A 27,162-nucleotide genomic window follows, 5' to 3' on the forward strand; every position below is an offset into this window, starting at 1 on the left:
AAGCGCCACTCCTAAACGGACACACAGTGCAACATGGCAACCTCCCTGGAACTAGAAGAGTCTTAAACAACCTACTTTCCCATTTTCTCAAAAGACTGTGTGCGCGTGTGTGTCACTGCACAATTTAGATTCTCACGGTCAGGTCCAGAAAACACATCTTGTCTTATGCACCATGTTGACATTTTTTCACAATCACCTTAATTCTTGATTATGCCCCCCCTTATTGTCTGATTACACAACTAACATTTCCTCACTTGTATGAAAAGACAAGTGGTAGGACTTATTCGTCTTTAAAAAAAACAACAACAACAACACACTGATTAGTTTGGACCACCAATGGCTAATTAGGTCTTCAATAGGTCTTCAATTTACAACTTTACCAAATATGAATTCAGTGGTTTCCACAGGACTGCTCAAGGTGAAGGTTATGCCTTGGTATCACTGGCCAGACATATGGGAACTCTCAGAGGCTCTTTTTCCAGCCTGGAATGATTATAGAGCACATATAAACAAATCTATTCAAGACTGCGTTCATGAGCAAGGAAGCAATTGGTCTATTCATTTGCTGTCTACAAATTGCTATATTACATTTTGTATTGGGCTACAATACATCTTGAGCGCACAGACAATACTGGCATCATAGAAAATAGCATTACCTCTGACAGATGCAGCTTCCTGAGTTAATAAGGTTAAGTACATTATCCAGTTATTACAGTTACTAAGACATTAATTGTGTTGTACTTTTTTTTTTTTAAATAGAAAAAGTAGAGAAAGTATTTCTTCTACATTGTAATAGAACACAGCTCTAAAACAAGGACTCCTATCTCTCCCAGGCCTCTATGAGTAAGGTGCCAGGTGTGCAAACAGGACTCTGAACCAGACCTTACTTTAAATCCCTATTGCATAAGAAACACAACAGCACACCGTAAACAAACCCCAGATGAGTTGAAGAAAGAGGATATTACACTAAGAAGGGATGCTCCGATCCATAAAGCGGTGCACAGAAGGGCTTGGGTGTGGGATCCATCAAATCTCTGAAATATGCCGCACACATACACACATGCTCGCTCATCACTGGGACACACAGCCCCCAGAGCAGAGCGGCCCGTTTGAAGCAAGATAAGGGAGTGAGAGTGACTTTGAGCTCGTCAGCTTTGACATTCCTCCAGCACATGCTCAGTGAGCGGGGAGACACCTCCGCTCCGAGCGCATTCAAGGTCAGCTCAACAATGCTGCAATATCCTCCCCACTGCTGAGTTCACCGCTGACCAAAATGGCCTACTACTTTATCACTTTGACAACAGGGCAGCACAGAGCACAAACATGTTAGCTTGTGCATATACCATACTCAATCCACATACTAAGACGATTAGGCCTATCCTACAAGCTGACTAATCTGCTGAACGTGAGAGACAGTAACTATAACAACATAGAACAATAATGCCTTAATGCCTCCTTAAAGGTAAGAATACACACCAATACTAAATGGCTGAACTAAAAAACAAAGGCATAACCATGAGGTTCTGCTTATCCCAACCTCAGCTCAAATGGTGAGCTCAAAATGCTCAAAACAAAAAAAGCCTAATTGCTTCATTACATTACACTCAAACATTGTGGCTCTGTGAGAGCTACTGTAAAGAGGACAAACTGTGGCAAACAGTCCCCCCCTCTTATCTACAGCCTCTTATCCAAATGTCATCCCAGACTTTGCCAACTGCCTCTCTCCCCTCGCCTCTAATGAATTGGCTGAAATAATTCATTCGGAATAACACAGAGGGGTCCGACAGTCATAAAGAAAAGCAAAAACAGTCAGGCTCAATGAGCAAACACAAAGGAAGTGACCTCCATCACGGGGCTGCGTGCTGCATCGTACCAGCATTCTTTTATAGGGTGCTAGAACAAGACAACAAAAGAGGCCCACAATCCACCCATTCATCTCCAGTGTGGCATGCAGATAATGTAGATGTGCTTTTCCATGCGGCCTTGGCAAGGCCACAGAGTCAAATTACCAGACTGTCCATTCACAATTAAGAGCACTAATTGCAAAAGGTTACCACAACTTTGGAATGACTGTCAGGGCACAGCTGGACGGTTCCCACGTGCGACATTTAAGCTGAAAGAGTCCTACTAGTCTGTGAAACACTGAAAAGGTACAGCAATCAGCCATAACAATAGGCAAACATTGATTTTTTTTGTTATAACAGCATGTGTCAAGAAGCAAGGGTTCTTGAAGTTGATTTATTGGAAGAAGGAACAATAGGAACTAAGCAACTTTGACAAGATCCACAGGGTGATGGCTACACGACTGAGCCAGGACATCTCCAAAACGGCAGGTCTTGTGGGTTGTTCCTGGTATGTAGTGACTAACACCTACCAAAAATGGTCCAGGAAAGGGCAACCAGTGGACTGGCCACTGAGAAGCGAAGGGTAAATTTTCTGGTCTGACCCCACAGAAGAGCTACTATAACACAAAAAGCTGAAAACATCTTGTGTAGTACATTCCTCGACAAGTGAAAGCTGTTTTAGTGGCACAAGGGGGACATACACAGGCAAGTGTTTTAATCTATGGCTTCACAGGATAGTTTTCACTATAGTTAATAAAAACATTTACGCATGAAGGAAGGAGAGGGTGCATAAGGGTACACTACAAAAAGCGGAAAAGGATAGAGGATCTGAAGCTTGAATGAATGTAAAATGCTTTTGTTCATGAAAACCAAGTATTTGTTTGAGTTGAATAAAACTAAATTAAATTGCTTATTATATATTGCTCATGTAAATATTTTTTTTAGGCTGAACTGACAAACCACTTCTTTAAAGCTTATCTGATGCTGAATTACCAAGCTGACTTGGTTTTACTTAGATATTGTGAATATAAAGATCAAGCAAAGATCAACAATCCTGTGACAAACCCAACAGATACCTGGACGCAGATAGGACACAGTGACATGTCTGTTGTCAAGACAACATACAATCAAGTAAAACACAACGCTGACTTTCTGAGAAGACAGTCAGTCATGCCTTGTTATGACCACATAAACCGCATCCTAATGACTGTTTCCAACTTCCCTCTTAACTAAGTAAGGGCATTAAGGGGGGCAAGACATGAGAAAAGGGAACTCTGAGGTCCATCCAAAACGCACAGTTGTTTGTGCAGTTAAACTTCTGCACCGGCAGCAAAATTACGCAATTTTGTCCAGTCAGCAACTTCCAGCTGTAGAGACCCTTCAGCTGGAAACAGACACAGAACGAATCATGACATATTTCTCAGAAAGGAAAACGTTGCTGCTTGTACTGCACAAAATACAAGCGCAGATAAGAGCATGATCTGCATGTCAGATTTAGCAAGAACAGGCTGCCTGAGTGAATGCAAGTGTATGCCCAACAGTTTGCATTCTTTAAAGCCATGGTGAAAAGTTTAGGTGGAAAAGTCAGAAAGTACTTTTCCAAGCAAGGAAATGTTTGTCCCAAGCAATCAGTTGCAATTAGGGACAAGCAAGAGAAGACATAAAATATGATCACTAAAACAAATAGTAGAATTCTCAATAACAGAAAAATATGGTCAGGTAAGACACACTGCGAAGGGGCAGGCAAAAAGACAATGTACATTAAAAGCAATGCGTCAGAGATTCAGTTTCAAAACTATTACATCCCTGCTTTTTTTAGTCAGGATCTTTCAGACTCATTACACAGCTTATAACATATCATAAAAACCCAACAATACAATAATCAACAACATTAAGGTGACTAAATGTTCTGTCACCTCCTTGAAAGGAAACTTCTGAATTTATTGGGTTTTTATGTGCTATTCAATCTACAGCAGTTTTACCATCCATTCACACTGAAGCTTTAAGACGGCAGTCTCCAACCCTGCTGCTTGAGACCTACCTTCCCACAGACTTTAGATCCAACTATAATCCACCCCACCTCAGTCAACTAATTACTGCCTTCAAAAGTCCTCGACTGGCTGAATGGGGTGTGCTGGACTGGTTGGAGTTAGAACCAGCAAGAAGGTAGCCCTCCATGTGGAGGGTTGGAGATCACAGTTTTAATAAGAAGCGTTTAAACCAGGGCTGCTTTTGGAACAAGGTCCAAACACAGGATGACCAATCAGAACAGAGGTCATTTACATTTACACCTTTAAATGTAAGAGATAGAGGGGTCGGGAAACTGTCAACTTTGTGACCTGGAATGACAACTGAGTAATCTCAAGGGTGGTGTACATCTGGCTTCATCCAAAAGCCTTGCGGAAATGGGGCATCCTTGGGAGGCCTGCGATGACTGTGCTTGCTTGTGTGAACCCCTTGCTCTTGCTACAGCTGACGTGCGGAGGACTGAAACAACAGGATGGCCACATACTGTTTTGTCCCAGACCAGGGTCAGTGTAAGTCCTCCAGGATGCTTTGCTCAGAGTACTTTAGGATCATGTTGGCTACAGTGTCTTAACTTGTGTGAGACGCAAGAGTTTCAGTTCCTTTATTGGTCCGTTAGAAGTAGGGAGTTCACAGATTTCAACTCCATACTTCTCACTGTCTTATCTCTCACGCAACAGATTATTAACACTAGACACCACCTAGTTCAGGCCAAAAAAAAGGAAAGCATCCTGGAAGACTTACACTAACCTTGGCCTTGGTCATAACAGTATGTGGCCATCCTGTTGTTTCGGTCCTTGTCTTAAGTGTGTGTGGGGCTGAGGGGGGGGGGGGTGTTGAATGGCTTGAGGCAAAACCACAGAGCCAACCTAAGAGGCAGGCAAAAGAACAGGGCTTTCTGGGAAGCATGCTCTTGAGACTTTAGCAGATAATGAAAGCAAACCACTCATTATTCATACCTTCAGCAATCAGCTCATCCACGGTGACCTGGTATCTCCCGATAGCGAACACCCTCCCGATAAAGTTGCTGCCTCCGGCACCGGATCCAGAGCCAGAGGACCCTCCGAGTCCCCCGCTCTCAGACTTCGGCATTCGCGAAAACTTCTTCATCCTTCCCCCTACGAGTCTGCCTTCCCAAAAAGGAGCAGTACAGAAGAGCTCAAATCACAAAACACGACCCACAAACTTCTAGCAGCTCATCTCCGCCTGCTCGCCCCGCATTGCTCCAGCGGTCACTTCAGTGCCATCGCGGCCCCTCAGATTTCCTCCGGAGCGCCAAATCCAGTCCAGCCAGTTCCCGTTAGCTAAACCGCTTCTCTGCTCCAGTAGCGAGACCAAGTGTTTTACTAACCAGTGTAGCCCTGCCTATAATTTCCACCGTACGTTTAGCTACCAACGCTAGCAGCCAGCTAACGAGACCGAGGTGTTACTCCGAGCGGTTCGGCTAGCAGGCTAACAGCGCGAGCGCTGCTCCGATAACGGTCACCCAGTCCCCAGAAAGCCGCTGGCTCCGTGTACGGTGGCCGTCGTAGCTATTTCTCTCCGAAACGAACAGCGAAACCGGACCAAAAAAAAAGTGGGTGTGTTGGTGAAGCTCAAGCCTGAACTGCAAGCCAGCAAACTCTCCGTCCTCTCAGAGTGGAAGAAGAAAACACCTCCCCCGCCACTGACTTCCCCTTTCACAGTTAGCCAGCCAGCTAGCTAGCGCGCTAAACCGCCTCGCTGCTCCGGACACCTCCTAGCACCGAGACGTTACTCAGTCCAAACCTGCGGTCGAGTTTTATGAGTAAACTTGACTCTTTCGGTCATTCCGCGCTCCCCCCGTGGCGCTCCCCTCCCGCCTCGGCCAAAAAAACTTCCAACTCTCGTGACTCTCCGCGGAGAGAAGTGGGAGGTTTCTGTTGTTGCCCAACGCGCCTGTCTGATAGTGGTGGGAAGTTCGAATCCGCTTAACGAACCGATTCTGCCGAACCTGACGTTTCAATGAATCGAGCGTCTGATTCGCGGAGTCATTTCCGTGCGCAGTGATTGCTAGTGAGGTGCAGCCTCACACGTTGTAGTTCATCTCAAGTAGTGGAACTCTTAGGAGGACAATAGACAGGGTGCAGAGACAATGATGACAAAGACAATAAAAGCAATAAATACAAAACTATACAAATATGTGCTTGTGCAAATGTGTGTATAAGACGGGGTGATTTAAGTCCAGCTGAGTTACTGTACTAACAAAGCTACTGTACTTATAGTTAAATGCAATAAATATGTAGAGTAGTCTAGTGTGCTGTGCTCTACATATTTAGTATCACACAAGAGTAGTAACACAATTTACTGGTGTATCTGTGTCATGTTAAAAACATATTTACTCATACTTTAAGATATTCTACATATCTGTGTTTAATATTTCCCCATATATTGTAAAATAAATGTATTATATTATATATTTGGTATAGGAAATGAAATGTCTGAAATACATTGTAGTGTGTGAAATGTATTTTGTAGTGGGGTGTATTTTAAATATATGTCAAATATATATATATATATATATATATATATATATATATATATATATATATATATATATATTTGTTTTTCATAAATTCAAAGCAAAATATTAATATTTGCCGCCCAGTATTACTACATTTACATGGAAATATATTCATGAAAGTAGTGAGTGACTTCCAAAATCCCATTCATTTTGCATTAATGTCTATTAAACATCACATGTTTGAAACTTCCTTAATAATTGATACATTATAGGTTATTAAATATGTACATTTTAGTCACTTCTCCGACAATTCACTCAACCGCTATGAAATATACTGAATAAAAAAAATAATATAAATTTTTTTTCACTTATATTGTGGATGAACCCACAAGGTCCATTTGACGGCACAACAAATGATAGAATTAAATTAATTTCTTATAATAAATACAAATTACGTAAATCTTGAGAGACATTGGTTCTTCAATGCCACTTTAAAGATTTTGGCATTGGCCACAGCTTTCTTATCTTATCATTAAAAGAGCACAGCTAAAACACTTTAACGATTTAAAAACACACCATAAATCTAACTTTTTTTATTACACCTTTTTTTAAAGAATAAATCTGAAGAAATTCTTAATAAAAACATGGATGAACGAGGCCCAGTGTTCCTTAATGCCAAGAATGGCAGTTCCCCACAGTATATGTAGCTGCTGATTCCTATGCCAGCACACAAACTCAGTCCTGTGTCTCAATCCTTATTTATTATTTAAAACACGGCCAGGAAACTTTTTTAAACGAGATTCTGAACTGTTCATGAGGTTTGTTTAACACGATTTCTATGGCACCATAACGTGGAAACACCCACAAGAGCACTTCCATTCAGTCAGAGTAAGGAATCGGTTCCATTGATTCATTAAAAAGAGTCGATTGAAATTCGTTCAAAGCCGTTCTTCACAGCTGTCTGACAATCAAGCCCGGGCTTCGGCCGAGGCAACTCGTCGATGTCTGTCAGCACTATGAGCCACAATACAGCCAGAGGTGGTGAGTTCGGGTCCAGAAAGTAAAAATCTGCTGCTGACCAGCCCTGGCAGTTGGAACAAAAGCTTGGGGTGGATTTTTACTTTCTGGACAATACTCATCACACCCAGCAATAGCCCGCAGATAAGCGAGATTAGCTAATTTTCCGCGTTTCTGCTGGTTAATGTACTGTCCAGTAGTAGTTTAATAGCCCAGCCTACCTGCCCCACGCTGAGGTGCACCCACACACAGGGCAGCAGTTCAGCACTCAGTTAACATCCCTGCATAATCAGGTCATCCAATCTGGCTCAGGATTACATAATACAGGGGAGATGATCACATGATCTTCACAATAAGTCTCCTCCAACAACTCCCTGATGAGGAGGGTCCTACTCTACCATTCTTCACTCTGAAGCTGAGGCTACAGCGACCTCTGCCGGAGACGATCACTTGTGCTTAAAGTGCTTACAGGGGAATTTCACAGTTCACAGTTCCTCATCTGAGATGTAAACACACTCATATTTGTGTGACTGAATAATGTTTCTGTGTCTGATCTCAACACGCCTGCTCCAGATAATCAGTTAACACAGTTAACCACAGAAATGTGCAGGGCAGGAGGTCCTCCCAGACCAGCTTTCTGATGATGGTAAAAAATAAATAAATAAATAAATAATCAATGATAATAACTTTAATAAATAGTTAGGTTTTAGATGCATTGCACTTTTCAGGTGTCTTGTCCCATTCCCCTTCACTGGCTTCTGATGTTTAACCACTCTGAATGATATCTGAACCGCTGGACTGTTTATTTATGCGGGAATTCAGATTCTGATCAGTGGAATCCCCCCCTGTAAAAATGTGGGTACTTTGCCAAATTCTGAACTGAAAGTGGAAGTGTGGAGTCAAAAAGTACCTGCATTTAAACACACCGGTACTTTTGGTTTGGGGATGTGTTTTTTCCACTGATATGAATTTAGCAGAAGGTTTTAATGCACAAGAACTCGACTGATCGGCACAAGAAACTGAGAAGAATCCCAGCTTCCTTTGAGATTTGTAGCGAGTACTAGCTCCAAATGAAAACACAAGGAGTTACATGCCCTCTTGGAGCTGTAATTGAGTACAAGTACAAGTATTCTGTTTGTAGGACATGGCAGTGTAGTAAACAACGTCATGGGTCAAATCATAAACCCATGATTCGACTCTGTTCAGTTCACACCATTAAGTTCACAATTCAGCACTCTCATTATGTCTTGAACTACACTAAAGAAGGAAGAAACATGAAGTCTGTGTACAGGTGTTGCACAAGCTACTAATGAGGCCACAACTGGGAGACTGGAGGACTGGGGCACATCACATGACTGTGCTGCTGTGGGGTCGTTGCTTGGTGCAGGATTTCCAGAGCTTGAAAACAACCAGCAGCAACCAATGCAAAGAATTAGTAAGTAAGAGGACAGTGACCCCCAGTGAGCAAGACAAAGGCCAAAGTGGCAGGGGAAAACTCCCTAAGAGCTGGAGGAAGAAGCCTTGGGAGGAACCAAGGCTCAGAAGGAGGACCATCGTCCTCTGGTCAGAATTATTTATAAATTATTGATAAAAGTAAGTAATGGTAAGAGTAATAAGATAAATGATGATTAATTAATGATTAAACTCTCCAAGCCGCATTCGACAACCAAAACTCCTCCCAGTACAACCGAAACACCAGTAATTACTGCCACACAACAAGTGAATTAGCATATTCTGTCCCACACAGCAATCGGATTGCAGTCTGACTAACCTAAGACGCATTTGACTACCTGACTACCTAAAATCTTATCAGGATACAATCCACATGAATTGACCAGGTGTAAAGGGGGTCATAAGTGTGTCTTGGGATATAATCCTGATACTCCAGAAGCATGAAGGGACCAGGTGTAAACGTGGTCTATTAGTCCCTTGGAGATTTGCTGTGTCTCATTTAAAGGTCTGATCTTGTTGTGTCTCTGTAATGAATTGGGTTCGCGGACCCAGGGAATTGTAGTACACTGAGATGCTGGAGCTGTTGTCTCGCTGCTTACACGCGATCACTCAGGTTTGTTGACGGTGGAGCAGATAGATGCTGGTGTTTTCAGAGTGCACCCGTGTCCGTGTTACCTTCTGGCTCTCTCCTTTTAATTAGGCTGTTATAATCAGACCTGCCGGAGTCATCAGACACACTCTGATGCTGATGCTCAACATTCTCTGCCCTCCATAAAATTCCTCTAAGAACTAACTTTCTCTTTCTCTTTTTACCTTCTCCGAGTAAATGGCCACCCAGCCCGACCTGCTAGAAGATTGCCCCCTGAGGTCCCCTCTACCTGTGTCAAACCAGCTGCCACCTACTAGTCCGGAGAGCGGGCCCCCCCCACCACCCATGGCGGACCGGCGGCTCTCCCGCCTGCCCCTGCTGCCTGTTTGGTGGCCGTGTTGTAACCTAGATGGACTCGTGACTGTCTGCCACTATTAATATCACCACCATTAACTTTCTGTTGTATCTGGTTTAGTAATTTTTATCAATAATGTTTAAATAGTCTGGCCAGAGGAGGATGGATCGGGTCCCCCTTGTGAGTCTTGGTTCCTCCCAAGGTTTCTTCCTCCAGCTCTGAGAGAGTTTTTCCTTGCCACTGTCGCCGTTGGCTTGCTCACGGGGGGTCTTTGATCCTTCATGTTATTTCTTCTTTCTTCTCTGTCTCTGTCCTTTATTAAGTACTAATTATGTAAAGCTGCTTTGTGACGACAACAGTTGTAAAAAGCGCTATACAAATAAATCTGACTTGACTTGACTAATGAACAGGTCTGTTTTCGAGAGCACTCTTTCAGAGGGGACTGAAGGAGCCACTGAACTACACTATAAGTGAGCAAGTCACAGCATTTAAATCTTCAAAGCCCCCCCCACACACACACCAGTCTTAACCTGATATAGTCAATTCACAAACATCACAATTAGATCATAGATTGTGATCATAGATCACAGTTGGCAGGGATGGCTGTCTAGTGTATAATGTATAGTGTATAGTGGGTTGCTGGTTAGCTCCTGCAAGTAGGCTTTTTGAGTGGAGCTTAAATCTCCCTAAAGATCTATGGGATTTCAGGTTTAGCAGTTGGACTTAAACTCTTTGTTTTGGTCTCGGGGTAATGAGCCGTGGAACTAGCTAGGGTTTTGTGTAGGCTTTGTCTAAATCTTTAAAAAATCTATAGGATTTCTGGTTTGTAAATCAGCAGCCTCCTCTAAAACCCTTGACTTTAAGACGGCAATTCAAAGGAGCTTACAAAAAAACACAGATCAGGTTTTGAGCTGAATTCTAATCTCATTTATGGACAGATTGTCCTTAACAACTCACAGAGAACAGTGACCCACCCTGTAGAGCAGGTGACAGCCAGATGACTGGGGAAATTATGACAATGAAAATGAAAGAGCTGTTTATGATGTTTGTTGGGGATTAGGTACCAAAAGGTCATCGTTTTTATTGTTTTACCATTTTATAACCTGAGTTGGACTGCTGGAGTTAGACTGCAGGAGTTTGACTGCAGGAGTTTGACTGCAGGAGTTGGAGTTCAGGAGTTAGACTGCAGGAGTTAGACTGCAGGAGTTGGACTGCAGGAGTTGGACTGCTGGAGTTAGACTGCTGGAGTTGGACTGGAGGAGTTAGACTGCATGAGTTAGACTGCTGGACTTGGACTGCAGGAGTTAGACTGCATGAGTTAGACTGAATGAGTTAGACTGCTGGAGTTGGACGGCTGGACTTGGACTACAGGAGTTGGACTGCATGAGTTAGACTGCTGGAGTTGGACTGCAGGAGTTAGACTGCAGGAGGTGTTTCATATATGCTGGAGTACAGAGCAATGTAGGTTAAGCAGTGAGTGCTTCTGCAGATGTGATGAGAGCTGTCTGATAATAGCTACAGATATAGGTCGACAGGAAGGGAAGAGGAGTGAATGGAAGTGTGCAGTGATTGCATTGGGCTTAATGAGGATCCGCTGTGCCTGCAGGCGGCCTTCTACCTCAATACAGAGTGACTCCTCTGACTCTGCTGAGGCTCATCTACAGCACTCATGTATTTATGTATTGTATTGAACACTGAATTGAACTGAGTTCGCTGTTCACTTTCGCTGCATGGGGCATCAGAGGTGGCCTAAAAAAGGTCAAAGGGTTCCTTGTGATGTGTTGGTGACAGCATCTGCACCATTCAGTGTCGGGTTACACCGCTGACCTCTTTATCCTATAATATATGTATATTTTGTACATATAATTTCATAGCAAAACTTTACTTAAGGTTAAATTGTTTAGAATATGCAAATCCAAATAAAAAATCATTTCCAGGATTTTGGTTCAACTGCCTGGATGGCCCTGCTGAATGCTGAGCAGCAGCAGAGCCATCCTGAGATAGATTTTTACTTTCTGGGCCTGGATTTGCCACCTCTAATAAACAGTAGGTGATGGAGATGTGTAGGTTGCTTGTGTAAAATACAGTCTGGCTGAAAGTGAACTGTAAATTTTTGAAAATATGAAAATGTTGTGCCCCATTTCCCCTAGATACAGCCAGGTCAAGTATTTGGATGGTAACAAATGTGTCAATGTCCAAATACCTATGGATCTAGCTGTGTTATTGCCCTATTTGGGATATGTACAGTATAAACCACCTCAAACTTAACCCCAGCAAGACAGAGCTGCTGTACATCCCGGGAACTGCTGGACTTCAAAACGATCTGGTCATCTCATTTGAGAACTTACTGGTCACTCCTTCTACAGAAGCTCAAAGCCTTGGTGTAGTTATGGATGATTGGTTATCGTTCTCAGGTCATGTTGCAAATGTAACTCGGTAATGCAGATTTCTCCTGCACAACATCCGGAAAATTCGATCCTTCCTCTCTAGAGAGGCCACCCAGGTGCTCGTTCAGTCTCTCGTCACTTCAAGACTTGACCACTGCAACTCTCTTCTGGCTGGTCTCCCTCTGCGCACCATCAGGCCCCTGCAGCTTATCCAGAATGCAGCGGCACGGGTCGTCTTCAACGTTTCTAAATTCAGACATGTCACTCCACTGCTGCGCTCTCTTCTATGGCTTCCTGTAGCTGAATCCCGCATCAGATTCAACACCTTGCTGCTGAACTACAAAACCAAGAACGGCCCAGCCCCTCCGTACTTGATGGCAATGGTCAAAAGCCGATCCGCACCAAGAGTCCTTCCAGCTTCAAGTACAGCTTGGCTCGACCCGCCATCCCTCAAAATCCATGGAAGACAAGCGTCCAGGCTTTTGTCTGTCCTGCACCAAAGTGGTGGAACGAGCTTCCCCTGGGTGTCCGAACAGCAGAGTCACTTGCTGTCTTCAAACGCAGACTGAAGACCCTCTTCTTCCGAGAATACTTGGGCGAATAGTAGAGTGGTCACCTTATTGACTTGTGTTTAGTAGAGTCTAAACTTAGAGGTATCTTTGAATTATTAGTCTATTGAAACTAGCTGAGGTTTTTCTTGGGTAAAGTTGGGTAAGTCACTCTGGATATAAGCGTCTGTTAAATGCCTTAAATGTAAATGTAAATGTAAGTAAATGCTCACTTTACTTTGGGAACCTCAATGAAAAGAAGCCACTGAATCAACCATCCAAGAAGAAACTGTGTTTTACTTCTGACCTCTGTTATCATGATGGGTTTGAAGCTCTGTTAGCAGCTGGTCTCAGCTCTGTGAGGAAGAAGCAAGAAAGAGAGCGAGAGAGAGAGAGAGAGGATTATTGGAATCCACAGGCCGGGTAGGAGGGAGGTGTGGGTTGAGAAAAGAGCCTCTTGAGAAAAGACGAACAATGAGGCGAGAACAGAACCGCAGTGTATCGCTACAAACCCACTTTATCCTCCGTCTTCCATTCAGAACATTTCCATCTAAGTGCACAGAAGCCAGCAGTCCAAAAGAGCTGGAGAAAACCGACTAATGAGGAGATCTGAATGGGAAAGATTTCAGTCCGCAGAAACACAGCAGTGCACCCAATGGATAAGAAAAATAGCACAGCGGAGCACACTGGAATGACCCAGTTCCAAAACGCAGGGCTCAGTTACTAGTTGTAGGTTTGCCCTCGCCTCCACAAATCAGCTCCAGTCCCCAGAGCTCACCCCTGACACATGGAATCAAGGGATGGAGCCAGAACGTAAATGCTCACAGTGATCACAACAGGCCACACCGCTGCTGGAACGCTGGCGCTACTGAAGCCAAACCAGTCTTGCAGCCTGAAGTCTGTCTGCTGAATCTGTACACACAGAGCAAAAAGACCTCCCTGACTCATATTGATGCTTTTTGAAAGGTTCAATATTGAACCATCTACGGAAAGGGTTCCACCAATGCAAAGAACCCTGTAAACAGGCAAAGATCCGTTCCATTTGAGCCTCCACTGCCTTTAATAAACCCATTTTTGAACAGTACAGTACAGATGTACAGATGGACTTACAAAAGAATTGATTTCAAATATTTAAAAACCCAGACAACAGAAAGGGACAGTCGTTGAATCATGCTATAAAAATCAAGTGAACAGGACTGATCACTGACCCCAGATGCAGTTCATCAGCCAAGACATGTTTGATATCCGATGTGTGGTTTCTTCGTTAACAATGAAAGATGTAAGGCTAACATTGCTAACAAACATTGGACTTTCCAGACTGTCACCAATCCCATCTCAGCAAAAACATGCCAACAATTTTATTTATATATTTGTCTCAGAAATCTATCAAACCCACCAGTAAGGCTTTGCATCCAACCCTTATTTTCTAACTACTAACTACTGGCTTCAGAAGGCCTCGATTTGGCTGAATGGAGTGTTAGAGTTGGTTTGGAGTTGAAACCTGCAGAAAGGTAGACCGACAGGAGGAGGGCCATTGTGGCCAATCCAGGACCTTCACACACTAGAATGAGAAGAGTCAGGTGAGCTTCTGCTTGATTAACATGAAAATACGCAGCCACACTAGGATTTTGTGGATTAGACTGGTGAGCCCTACCTCCCTGGGGCACGTGGCATCACCCCTGGCTTTCTTCATTTTTTGTATTTGTTTATCAAGTAGAGCTCTGAGGAATCCTTGTAATAAGAAATGCTCTTGGTTGCTCCAACCACTTGGGAGGCGGTTAATTCATCCAATGAAGATAACAGAAGCAAATGCAGTAGATTTACTGCAGCAGCTGAAGACGTCAAAAGGTGACATTCAGAGCTGAGATAAGCTTTCCCCTGAGCACACAGCCTGCACGTCTGATGCTGCTCTGCATGCAAGTTCATCCTTTTTTTTTTTTACATGAAGACCATCCCTATGAGTGATAAACAGGCTTCGAGCTGACTGCTCATCTAATAAAGTCTCTATAAATTCTGTCCAGACTTACAGTCAGGTGAAACAATTCTTGTACTTGTACCTGTACATCACCTTAATAGATCTGAGATAAACCGATCAAAATGTGATACTGCATTACTGATATTTTGATATAATCCCTCCCTTTATAATGCAATTTCCACAGACTCAAAAGTAATTGGACAGGTGTCCAATAAGCAGTTAAATGGTCAGGTTTGGCCTGTTTCCCTGTTATGTCATGATATCTTAAAAAGATAAGAGGTCTAGAGTCCAGTCCAGTTGTTGAATTTGCAGTTGGTAGCTTGTCAATAGGACTCAATATGCGGTTTGAATAAGTATGGATGCAAGTGAAGGAGGGTAACATCAGGCTGAAATAACAAAATGAACCTATCAAAGACAGGATTTAAAATACTAACTATATTTTTAATGATGATTTTAATGAAGAGTTTAATGTTTGAAATATTTTATTATATTTAGTTTTTTTTATTGTTATTGTACCATATTGTAATGATCATTTTAATATTTAACATTTTGACTAATGATTTTAATGTTTTTAATATTTCTATTTTTTTGGGGTAGAGGGGGATTTAATTCTTTCTGTATTTAAATTATGATTTTTCAAACAGCTGCATTTTTAATGAATTATCTGTTGGTACTGATATGATTCTGACATCACTGTGAATCCTTTAAACATACTGTAAAAATGACTGGGGAAAACTTCCCAGCCTTTAACCCTGCAGACCATGCCCACGCAATTGTGTTCTAAGTCACAGTATTCAGCCTGTTAAACTCTCTTTAGGACTTATTGGCCAACACTTTAATGTAGGTTAAGTAGTAATGAGAGTGATGAACTGGAGTGTGGACCAACATTTGGTCCAGACTCTGCAGCTGAAAGGGTTAATAGGGCAGTTTAATAAGGCTGTTCATAGGTGCAAGCTGTGAGAAGTGTATTACACCTTATTACAGAATTCATTCCACAGAAATGCAGCAGTGTAGTGAGACGTCACATGTAACCAGGCTCAGTTCAGAGTTCAGAGGCTGGAGACAATGTTTTTACAGAGGTCTTTTTTATTACTAAAAAGGCACATAGTACAGGCATCATGTCGAGAGCATCGTTAATTTTTTTCCCCGCAGATGATAGCACCAAAATATATTCTCTCCAAAACTTCGATAGGCACTGCATTCTGCAATATCGTACAAACCATAAAATAAGGTCCAGACCAGGTAAGCAAATGTATTCAAACAATTCAAAAATAATTTGCGCGTGACACGCTGTGCTATGGAGATCTGGGGCTGCGGCCGTAACCTAGCATGTCTCTCTAAAACGAGCACCTCATGATATGTAACAGAGTCTTTTAAAAACAATACTGAGGACAAAAAAAACAAACAAACAAAAACAAATCAAAAACAGAAACATCTGCTCTGGAGTATTTCATGACAGAATGTGCCAAATGTGACAGATAATATGAGAGTAACATAAAACATAAAGCAAGATAATATGATGCTAATCTCTCGTCAGCATTGTCATTGGACACTAATGGAGCGTGTATGTACAGTACATCAATTACAAATCCAAAATCAGGGTACAGTGTGACAGTAGAGACACATGGTATAAAATAACGACAACACAGCATATTAACCCTCCTGCACTGCCAGAGAAAAAAGCCACTGTACTTTTCAGAGTACAAACAGTGTCACTGGAATGGTTACCCTCAGTGGTATGTTTACAGTAACTTTAGTTCAGAAACATCATTTGTTTGGACTGTTTAAAGGTTTTTAATATTTTAAGACTTTCCAGGCTTATTTTTTCTTTATTTTTTTTGTGAGGATACTGTACCTTTAAAACTCATTTAAGGACATAATTAGAACTCTTATAGAGAGATTTGAGGGCTGTTACGATAGCTGAAAATTCATATTAATGCCCGATACCAATATCATAAACCATTTCATATCATAAACATTATTTTAATACTTTATACTGATATTTTCCATTACGAGAAAAACGAGCGCACTCTCAGTTGTCATTTGTTTTAAGGTGGATTTAAGGTGGAATGGAAATTCCAATAAGAAGCGAACAATTAAGACAGATAAGAGGCCACCTTCAGCATTTAACCTTATTTGTTGCCAAACACTGGGCATGTCTGATATCTAACTTTGATCTATTAAGGCTAATGCAATTTCAGTATATAACCGATAATAATAATGACAGATTTCCATTTATCTTCAAATATAGGACTATATCGCACATCCCAAGACCTAACTGAACCTTAAGTTGACTGTTTTGTACCTTTCCAAGGGCCCATATCCAACAATGTACCTGTACAGTGCCCTTTTTCCTGACAGTGTGTTACAGTGTTTAAAAAGAGTCAGTTATGTATTTACTACAGTAGTCAATAAATTCAGTCTTCAGTCAATAAAAAAAGAGTGTTCCAAGAAGCTGTCTAGGAAACACAGCCATGTACTGGTGTTTTATAATGCAATGCAATGCTTAGTATTTGGATTGAGATTCAGAAAATCGCACTTGACAAAGATCAGCACAACGGTGACCAAGCAACAAGAAATGACAGCAAGGCAAACAACCAGGGATGGACGACGAAGGACGACTACGTCATCGCGTAATTGCACTTCAGAAAGGATATTATGTACATCATTCTCGCCGTCCGAGCAGTGTATATATGTAATACTTTCAAAGTGGTTTCATTGAGATCGATAAATCAAAGTACGCAAAGAAACTCGAGCATTCAAACAAAGTGGTAAAGTGGCTGAGCTACCACCGGTTGCTGTATCACGACTACCATGACAAAGGCATATTGGCATATAGGCATAAAATAATTCCGGAGATGTGCACCTGCAAACCCAAGCATTTCATCTGATGATATCTGACGCTATTTACGAGTTTCAAACTTCCTGAGGTAGCTCAGTTGCGAAATGATTTACACTGCATAGCTGGCAAACAAGACTTTTCCCTTTTTTCGCTCATGGCCGTATAAAAATACATTAACAATATCTCATTGCATTTTTACAAACTGCTATAGAAAATATGCATTTCCGTCCAATTCCGTATTAAATACTACTCATGTTTTTTTTGTTGTATTTTTTGGGTTCTTTTTGTTTTGGACAGGTGGCCGGATCAGACCTCAGTGCCGTCGTTCAGATTGTTGTGAAGCTTGACCTCCAGGTTGACCTGCTTGACCTTGACGCCGTTGACCTTGCAGGCCTCAGCGCTCTTGTTGAGGAGGTTGACGTTCCTCACTGTGCAGTGCTTGCTGTTGAGGTTCTTTTCCAGACGTTCCAGGCACACCTCCACCTTGGTGTTCAGCGGGTAGTCCTCAGCCGCCTTGGGGGGTCTCTTCTTCCCAGCGTTTCTCCTGCACTTCCGGAAAAGCAGGCAGAAGGTCAGGAGGACCAGCAGCAGCAGGATGAAAGCGGCCACGCCGCCCCCGACAGAGCCCCCCATCTGGGGGTTGAAGGTGGCTGAGGCTTCCACCTCCAGCCGCAGGGTCTTCATGTTGGTGCCGTTCTTCACCTGGTCACCCTCGTTGTCGTAGATGAGTGACTCGTCCAGCGTCAGGCGGCCCGATCGGTCAACCAGGTCGCGGCGATCGCGCTTCAGCTGGTAGGTCAGCGAGCGCTGGATCCTGGGGCTGGAGATGGACTCTGGCCCGATTACGTAGATCACTTGGAGATACCACTGATGCCCTGCCTCCACCTAGTGGAGAGAAACATATTTCTACCTGAGCCAACAGCTTTCAAATTCAGATCACACCAAATCCAGGATTTTCCAACACTGTAATGCAGGGATTTCATGGTCAAGTATTGTACAGGTCTGATGTATTGTAGCTAATACAATCATACTTCAAGCCGCCATTCTGGTACGAGTGGATCAAACACAGCAGTGCTGCTGGAGTTGTTAAACACTCACTGAGTCCACTCACTGTCCACTCTTTTACACCTAGTTGGTCCACCTTGCAGATGTAAAGTCAGAGACAGAAGCTCATCTGTTGCTGCACAGTTTGTGTTGGTCATCTTCTAGTCCTTCATCAGTGGTCACAAGATGCTGCCCAAAAGGACACTGCTGGTGGGATACTTCTGGTTGGTGGACTGTTCGAAATCCAGCAGTGCCTCACCAGCGCAGCACACAATAACTCTCCACCACTGTCAGTGTCACTGCAGTGCTGAGAATGAACCCCCACCCAAATTACTCCTGTTCTGTGGGGTCCTGACCACTGAAGAACCGGATAAAAGGAGGCTAATAAAGTATGCAGAGAAACAGAATGACTACAGTGTGTAATTACAGAACTACAGACTGCTCCTATATGGTCAGTGAAGCTGATATAATGGACCAGGTTCATTCCAGACCAAACCAAGGGAGGTGGCGGACTGTGTGTGTGCATTGATCATTTATTTTCATTGTATTTTTTAATGTTTATATATAAAAAAAAAAAATAATAATAAAAAAAAGAATTGCATTAACAAGGTATCCAAATAGGGCTTAATAGAGCCGATATCAATCCTAAAAAACTCTTTGTGGGCTCTGATACTGATGTTTCAGATTAGAAGGGGACATGACTGGTTGATTGTTCCCTTGATTGAGGGGAGGAAACTGGAGCTGTAAGAAACACTGTGCTGTGAAATACTGGGAAAGGCACTGACGTGCTAAACGAAGAACTGAAAAGTGCAGTTCCAACCAATCCCAACCAAGGTAAACCAGCACATGACTGGGCTGTTTGGTGTTGCTGGAGGTGAGATCTGGGTTTAGCAGACAAACACAAACTTTCTTTAGAAAACAAAAATCAGAATTATTGAACAGTGGCCAAGTTCCCCGCAGACATGGAAAAGAGTCACTGGCACTCTTTAGAAAAGCAGACTGAGGCGAATGCCTGAAGGACAGGTTCTGAAAGCTCTTAAACTGGCACTTGGCAGGATGGAAATGTAACGCTGGAGAATCATTTAATAACTTGACTCTTCTATTGTGTTCACTGACCTTATAGAGAGCATCGACCTTCATGGTGAAGCCGTCCACACCGGGCATGCCAGTCATGGACTGCAGCTCGGGGATGTCCGCTACAAAGTTGGCTTCAAATGGAACATCATGGAAGTAGCGATCACACACATCCGGTTGCTTCCGATCCTGTAGAATAAATTTGATGCTGTTCTATTGAAATCTTTAAAAGCCCAAGACCCCTCATCAAAACAACATGTGGCCCACTGCAACTACATGTCTCATTTTACTATTAATATTAAAGTAACATTTTTTTCCCACATTTTGTACTGAAAACATATGTACCACAAATCTAAACTCCCCAGACTGGTTTAGCTGAGGGGGTTTTGCAAGAACCTACCAGCAGCAGGAAGCGGTGTTTGAGGTGCTTGTTGGGCTGAATGCAGCCGTATTGGGCTCCCTCGTTATACAAAGTGCCTGTTGGGTCGAAGAAAGGCACATAGCCATCTCGCCCCGTGCACAGATACACCTTCTCCAGCTGCAGCTTGTAGGCAGAGTTCAGGTTCTGATCAGGGTTCCACAACACCCGGCCATACAGTGTCTGGCCTACATGACACAAAGAGGGAAACAATGACTTATAAAAGGTTCATACAGAAATGCTTTACATTAGTTTATCTAGAATATAGTAGTGTACACAAGTTTGGCCACCCCTGGTCAGCCCTTGTTTAGGTGAAGAACCTGGGAAGGCCATGGTAAAACCTTCAGCTGTGCCTCCTGAAGTAGTCCATTGTGGATTTTGTGAACAGGCAGGCTACATAGGAATAATTAAGATGAGCCCTTTTGGTTCCTCCTAACAGAATTAGATGCTGTTACCCATTGAGAACGCTCCTTTGTAGTCCATCTCGGCCATGGACATGTCTGCAGTGGCAGGGTCCATCATGAAGACCTTTTCATTGTTGCAGAGCTGGAATTCAGTGTTGAGGGAGTAGACCACAGGAACAGGACGGTTTGTTTGCTGGAACGCAATGGGCACCAGGAATCTGTGGACAAGAAGAGAACCAGAAGAAAATTACAACTTACAAAGAAAGTAATTTCCAATTCCCACCCATTAGTTAGGACCTCCGAAACACACAATGTCACCAGTGTTGGGAGCCACATGAACCCAGCCAACCACTTATGTTTAAACTGCTGCTAACAGAGCATCATGGGACAGCTCAACATGCTTGGAGGAGATGCCTGTACTGGCTAGCATCACACTGAGATAAGGGGAAGGGCCTACTTTACTGACTTATTATATATATATAAATAATTAATTAGTAATCTAATGGGTATATAATATATATAAGCAGTATTGTAAATGTGGCTGGTCCTTACAGATATTGTAACACTTTTTATAGTGAATAATGACTACAATTTTCCCACCAAACAGTCTCTAGTCCTTTATGGCTGCAACATACTTTTCAGGGGCGTGGGCTGTGCAGGAGAGGGGCTTGTCTCCAGGGTCGATCCATGGCTGAGTGGGTTGCACTGTGCAGGGGATCAGGAACACCGTGTACTCTCCAGAATAGTCTTTTCTGAGGCACAAAAGAGATACATCTTTAGCATCAGCATCAGCTGGACACACCTGCATGACCTAATAAAATCTGGACCGGCAGTGCCTACCTGCTATAGGAGCTGGTGGCCCTCCACAGCTGGTAGGGGGAATCAAAAGTCTGTGCGCTCCAGACCAGCTGCAGGTCAAAGTCCATGCCGCCCAGGTGGTCTGGGGCCATCAAGTGGGACTTGTGCCCAGGAAGAGTGTGATGTTCAGGAACAAACTGACCTACAGGGTTGGATTAGTAGAACATGTACAGGCATGAGACTGTTACAGTGAGCCAGATGTGAACTTGGTTAAGCAGTTGATGCATTCATAATACTAAAAATTTGTTCTCTAATCAATTAGCCTATTAATTATCATTTGTTTAACTGGAATTGCTGTGCATTTTTCTGCTTCTCCCTCTTTGCTGCTGCAATTGTTACATTCACATACACCCACATCAGATTTTATACTGAATTACTATCCTTTTTTTCTCCCCACAAGGTTTGTTTCTCTATGTAGATATTTCTTATATAGACAATTAATTTGATCTGTTAGAAAACTTTTAAGACTGCAGTCTGAAAACCCCTCAAGACTCTGACCACAAGTATGTTCATCTATTGCAAGGTTGTAAAGTTTGGCGAGCTTTAGAGAACACTGACAATAATCTTGTTCAACTATTTGACTTTTTGTTATAACATAATACTATTTATAACATATTATTAGTAATATTTTACTTAATATGTGTGATTTTTTTATTTACTGAAGATTACAACATGTCCATTTGTACCTCTGAATTTAGCATGTGTTTTGAACTCAATCACAAGCCTTCCATCTTCCCTGATGAAGATTCTGATGATCTGAAGTCTGGCTGAGAGCACGCTGTCTGTCTGGATACCTGAAAAGAACAAATATGAAATATGATGGTGCACAACATTTAATACCTACGAAGTCGAAGTGAATGTTTAATTTCACTGACTGTTATTAAATACAGAAAGATAACAGTTCTGTATAGTATATTCATTTTGTGTGAGCTGATGTAGCGATCATCTTTATCCCATGGCAGAATAGGGTTTAATTCTCTGGCTGGACAAGCTCAACACACTACACCAGTAAGAGTCCCTGGGCAAGACTCTTAACTCTTAATTGTAGATTTTTGTGAGTTTATAGGTTTTTGATGGATTCATCGGCTTTGGTATTGGTTTGGTATCTTATTTATTTTGGTCCTTATTTATTTTGCACCAAGAACAATTAATTGTATATACTTTACTTGGTAAATAAAATACTAGTTTCGTAGGTGCTTACAGGTTGGAAAGTACAGGAAATGCATGGAAAATGTGTTCATGTATGTGTGTGTGTGTTTGTCTGAATTGCTGTATGAGGCACATACCTGTCCTCCACAGTACAGTGTCATAAAAGAAGGAGAACTCCATCTCAGTGTGGTGCTCAAGGGATGCCCAGCCTCGAGGGGCCGTCACATAGATGTATGACACATATAGAGGCACCTGCACCGTCAGGAAGGACTGTGCTGAGTCTCTGACCTGTAATAACAGGGAAACACACACACACACACAGACACACACCATGTATTAACAACCAGCTGATGGTACCATAAGCAAATCAGGCTCAGCAGGTATAGTGTGACTTGGTTACTTGCTACTTGGTAACTGGCTACATTCTAGTCAAATTAAGTGCAAATTACGCTCTTTCAACTGGAACACACAACACATATGACCAACAGATCTTAGCTTTAGCATCCTCTGACAGAATGGATCTACTTGAAAGACTGGGCTCACAAAACTCTAGTTTAATTTGCACATTTAAAGCAGCATTATATATTTTATATATTATATATTTTTTCCCTCTATAGGTGAAAAGTATAATTTAGTGTTCCGCCACTACCATAAAAACAAATCGCACTTTCAGCTCCATCTTATGGGAAGCTGTACACATGCATCTGTTGGCAAGCTAAAAGATACTGACATCTGGACTGAAAGAACAACAGACTGACAAGGTAGAGCAATATTATAGGATTTTACACAAATATGATTTGGATTTCATGCAGCTCCACCAAAGTTACATGCTGCAGTCAGCGTTCCGGCATGGAGTGGCAGTGACAGAGACACCATTCTCCCTATTACAGTCAGTGGAGCATCAACACAATTTAAAAATGTTTTATGATAAATTTGCTACATAATGTTGCTTTAAAGTGAACAATCATGACAAGACATGTTTTGTACTGGTAAGAAATAATAGAAATGTACACCCCACCATCAACTGTTAGTGACATAGTTATTCTTTTGTTTCAGTCAAGATCCATTTTTGGAAGCATTTGAAGATCAAAGGAACAGCTCAGGGAAAAGTCAAATGACACTATTCCCTAGAGCTACGGGAGGCTAATGCAGATTAGTAATGGATGCTTATATTAATTATCACTGTGCAAGATGCATATCTACAAATCACACACATGCCTCAACCATGTTGAATTGTTAAACAATCTCAAATAGGACTGCTTATATAATATTGGACACCATCTTGGCTATAAAAATGAACAAAAGCAACTCAGAAAGGAGCAAAAGTAAAATTATACGCATTTGTTTTTTTGTGGGTTATTATATATAAAATCTAGGTCACATTTGAAAACACATGCACAAATCATCAACAGAACACTTTGACTGTGGTTTCATAAACAAACATTGGCCTAACCTGGAAGTCGGCAGTGACTGATCCTCCGCAGACATCAATGAGCTCAGTCATATCGTAGTAGGCATCAAAGGTCCAGATGCAGCTCTTCAAGTTGAGGTGTTTGTACAGCTGGATAGTTCTAGGCTCCCGAACATTGGGGTTGAACTGATAGGGGCGATCATATCCAGGGCCCAGGGATATGCTGTCATAGGACACATCATCCAGGAAGCCAGTTTCTGAAGAGAAGAGACCACATGAAGGCAAACTACTTCAACAAATCTTCATATATATTATAGTACATTCCTGTATTGTAATATTAATAGTTGTGGGAAAATACACATTATGTAAAGTCACTAATAATATAATTTGTTATTCATACAAAATTCTAGACTAAAGCAAAGTGTATGTTTGCTTAAATGCCCTTCATGCTGTGAGATGCCCCTGGTTTTGTCACAGCAGGGAGTGCCACTCACCAGAGATGCCCTTCAGGTCTTTTAGGGTGACCAGATTTGAGCAGATGTGCTGCTGGCGGTAAATGGACTCAGAGAGCAGGAAATGCAGATTGTGCAGGGGCATAGTGGACACTAGGGGAAGCATGCCATCCTGATGAGGAATCTGAACTGAGATGTGGATCCTACAGGACATATAAGAAACAGTGTTAATTGCCAGGCTAATGATTCATGTACCAAAAACACCAATTTTCCACCTAATTACATTATATGCTAATGCATTTTGTTACATCATTCTGTTTTGGATTCTCTGAAATGGGTATGTGCTCTTCTAATACTAACCTGTTAGGATGCTCTTTGTGTTTGACATCAAGGTATTTGAGTGTGGCAATAAATGACTGGGCCTGGAACCCACGGGCAGTTCCAGTGGTTACCGGGGTGTGGCATATGGAGCCCTCAGTGCCGATGGTAGCGATGTTGCTTCTCAGTGGGGTACCCAGATGCCCTGCCTTGTCCCGGGCCTGAGCCACACAGCGCACATGGAAGCGCCGGCTGAAATAGATACTGTCCAGGACCTGTGCGGCAAATTACCAGGTTAGAATTAGCATGTAAAAGACATGAATTCCATACAAATTCTAATTATGAGAAAATAGATGTAGTAGATGTAGTCTCTATAGTTCATTCATAAGATTGTAGCTGTAAATTTCCTTTATGTCTTATCTATATCAACACTGTTAATCGAAAAAACAAATAAATAAAAATTGCACACATTGCGTCTTCCATAAATAGATCTTAGAAATAAGGGACAAACCATGTGGTTGACGGTTGTGTAGGGTGTGTTGTCTGTAACTGTCTCAAAGGGAGAGCGGGCCCCGCTGGTGTCTGTGGGGGCTGCCACTTCCCAGCTGAAGTGGATGGAAGTCTGGTTGATGCCGGCCTCCTCACACCGCTCCCTCATTGAAGAGTACTTAGGGTAATGAGGGTCGCATGGAGTCACACAGACCAGAGGATATCCTGGAGATGGAGACTTCTTACTACCCTCCTTTGTGACCTCCTGGACATAGTCATAGTCTGACAGTGACACCACCTGCAATGAATGTGAACAATACAAGGGAAACATTTAGCTTTCTGCCTGTGGACTGGGTTGGTGTAATATTTAGGGGCTTCTCTATATTTCTTAAAATCAATTAAACCTCAAAAATAGGATTATTGTCAGTTTTCGGTGCTATTAAAATATTATTGTTATCAGATTATTAACTACAGAATTACTTATATAATACATCCATTTTATAATCATTGTACTGTCTACAATAACTGCAACATCCAAAGGTTAATTCGAAGGTATGTCATTGGGGAAACCTATTATACTATAAAATACATATAAAAACTGCTTCAAATTCTCAGGTTAGACTAAGATTAAGCCAAGACTCATCTGTTACTGAACTGTCCCCAGATCAATTCCCCAGATTAAGTAGCAATTCACATCTGCTAAATGGTACTGCAAAGTAGCTCTTACAATGGGAGGAGCAGGGAGGATGAGGCTTCCTGCAGCTTCTTGGTCCAAGATTGTGACTGTTGCCATGGTAACTTCTCCAAGCACAGCTTCCACTGGATCATCAGGGCCGAGAACCAGCGAGAAAGACTCATGCCACTCCCGCTCCTCATTGGACAAGATTTCAACCTTAAACAGAATGTGGTCCACACCTACGAGACAAGCAGAAGACGTTAGTCTTGATTCAGAATCGAATCACAATAAAAGGGTTTAGGGAAAGTTTTTTTAATTGATGTGAACTTGACTAACCAGGGCTGAACTTGAGAACCCGACTCTTGGGATTGTAGTCCACTCCAGACTGAGCCGATCCATCCCTGGTGCTGCAGCGGATCTTGGAGGTGCGATCTAGGTCTCCTTTACGGATGACCTTGATGTTTAGAACCTCGATGCCATCTGGCCCAGAAGGCTCTCGCACTTGATAAGAAGCTTGTTCAAACTCAATGGTGGGAGCTGTGAAATGATGGAGATGATGGAACAGAGGTGAGAGAGTGCGCTAATGATGCACGACATTTGAATCAAATATTTGACATTAGCCTCCAAGTTGAAGTTATAGCTGGCCCAAACATGCTAAAGTTGCTGAGAGGAAGTCACTGCCAGACGATGGTCAACAGTTAGCATTACCTCTACATTACCTTAACATTCTTTACAAACTTTCATTCACTTCAAGTAAATTCCAACCCAAGATTTTTGTTTAATAAAACTCCCTAATCGTAACTTATATCTATAAACCTGGAACACGGAGATGCCTTGTGTAAAATGTACAGACTTTAAATGTACGGACTCCTACCATCCTCATCATTAGTGATGGTCACAGTGACAATGTCATTGACCCCAATCATGGCTCCGCTCCAGTGATCCCCCTGTGGTGTACCCAAGTGGACCTGAAACTCCTCCTCGGGTTCAAAGACTGAGTCATCGTTGATATAGACTGTGCAGTTCTTCACCTACAGACAAAAAGGAGCTGGCTGTTTTATACATGCCCTGTATACAAGGGATGCAAATAAGGATGGGTAAAATGGGAACAATACTTATATATATATATACACACAATATATACCCTATATAGCATAATAAAATACTATAAGACAAAATACTAAGCACACAGCGATGCAGTAACACATTTGCTCATTAATAAATTAGAAGCACCAACTTTTACTGAGGTCACTTGTAAAAAAGACATGATTGTAAGAAGACCACAAAGCAGTTAGCACAGATATGTCAGTAAGACTAAGTGCTGCACACTTTCAATTACACAGTACTGTTACT

The 27,162-nt window shown here is 42.3% G+C and overlaps 2 protein-coding genes across 5 annotated transcripts in view; both read right to left on the minus strand.

The window, feature by feature from the left end:
- bmp2k (BMP2 inducible kinase) overlaps positions 1-5,745 on the minus strand; it is a 38,784-nt gene extending 33,039 nt beyond the window's left edge. For all 4 annotated transcript variants that reach the window (XM_072664407.1, XM_072664406.1, XM_072664405.1 and 1 more), the window contains exon 1: positions 4,829-5,745. In XM_072664407.1, coding sequence (XP_072520508.1) covers positions 4,829-4,979 — 151 coding nt within the window. In that variant the 5' untranslated portion in view covers positions 4,980-5,745. The remainder of the gene's footprint in view (positions 1-4,828) is intronic.
- A 10,034-nt stretch (positions 5,746-15,779) lies between these two features.
- Positions 15,780-27,162, minus strand: part of fras1 (Fraser extracellular matrix complex subunit 1) — a 171,636-nt gene continuing 160,253 nt past the window's right edge. The window contains exons 60-74 of the mRNA XM_072664529.1: positions 26,684-26,840; positions 26,146-26,346; positions 25,861-26,048; positions 25,156-25,431; positions 24,687-24,919; positions 24,369-24,529; positions 23,917-24,131; positions 22,601-22,751; positions 22,001-22,108; positions 21,297-21,456; positions 21,092-21,208; positions 20,508-20,674; positions 20,035-20,240; positions 19,677-19,823; positions 15,780-18,401 (exon numbers count right to left, since the gene is read on the minus strand). Of these exons, the coding sequence (XP_072520630.1) occupies positions 17,823-18,401; positions 19,677-19,823; positions 20,035-20,240; positions 20,508-20,674; positions 21,092-21,208; positions 21,297-21,456; positions 22,001-22,108; positions 22,601-22,751; positions 23,917-24,131; positions 24,369-24,529; positions 24,687-24,919; positions 25,156-25,431; positions 25,861-26,048; positions 26,146-26,346; positions 26,684-26,840 (3,066 nt within the window). The 3' untranslated portion in view covers positions 15,780-17,822. The remainder of the gene's footprint in view (positions 18,402-19,676; positions 19,824-20,034; positions 20,241-20,507; positions 20,675-21,091; positions 21,209-21,296; positions 21,457-22,000; positions 22,109-22,600; positions 22,752-23,916; positions 24,132-24,368; positions 24,530-24,686; positions 24,920-25,155; positions 25,432-25,860; positions 26,049-26,145; positions 26,347-26,683; positions 26,841-27,162) is intronic.

Source organism: Salminus brasiliensis, chromosome 20 (genome assembly GCF_030463535.1).
Source record: "Salminus brasiliensis chromosome 20, fSalBra1.hap2, whole genome shotgun sequence".
Taxonomy (NCBI): Eukaryota; Metazoa; Chordata; class Actinopteri; order Characiformes; family Bryconidae; genus Salminus; species Salminus brasiliensis.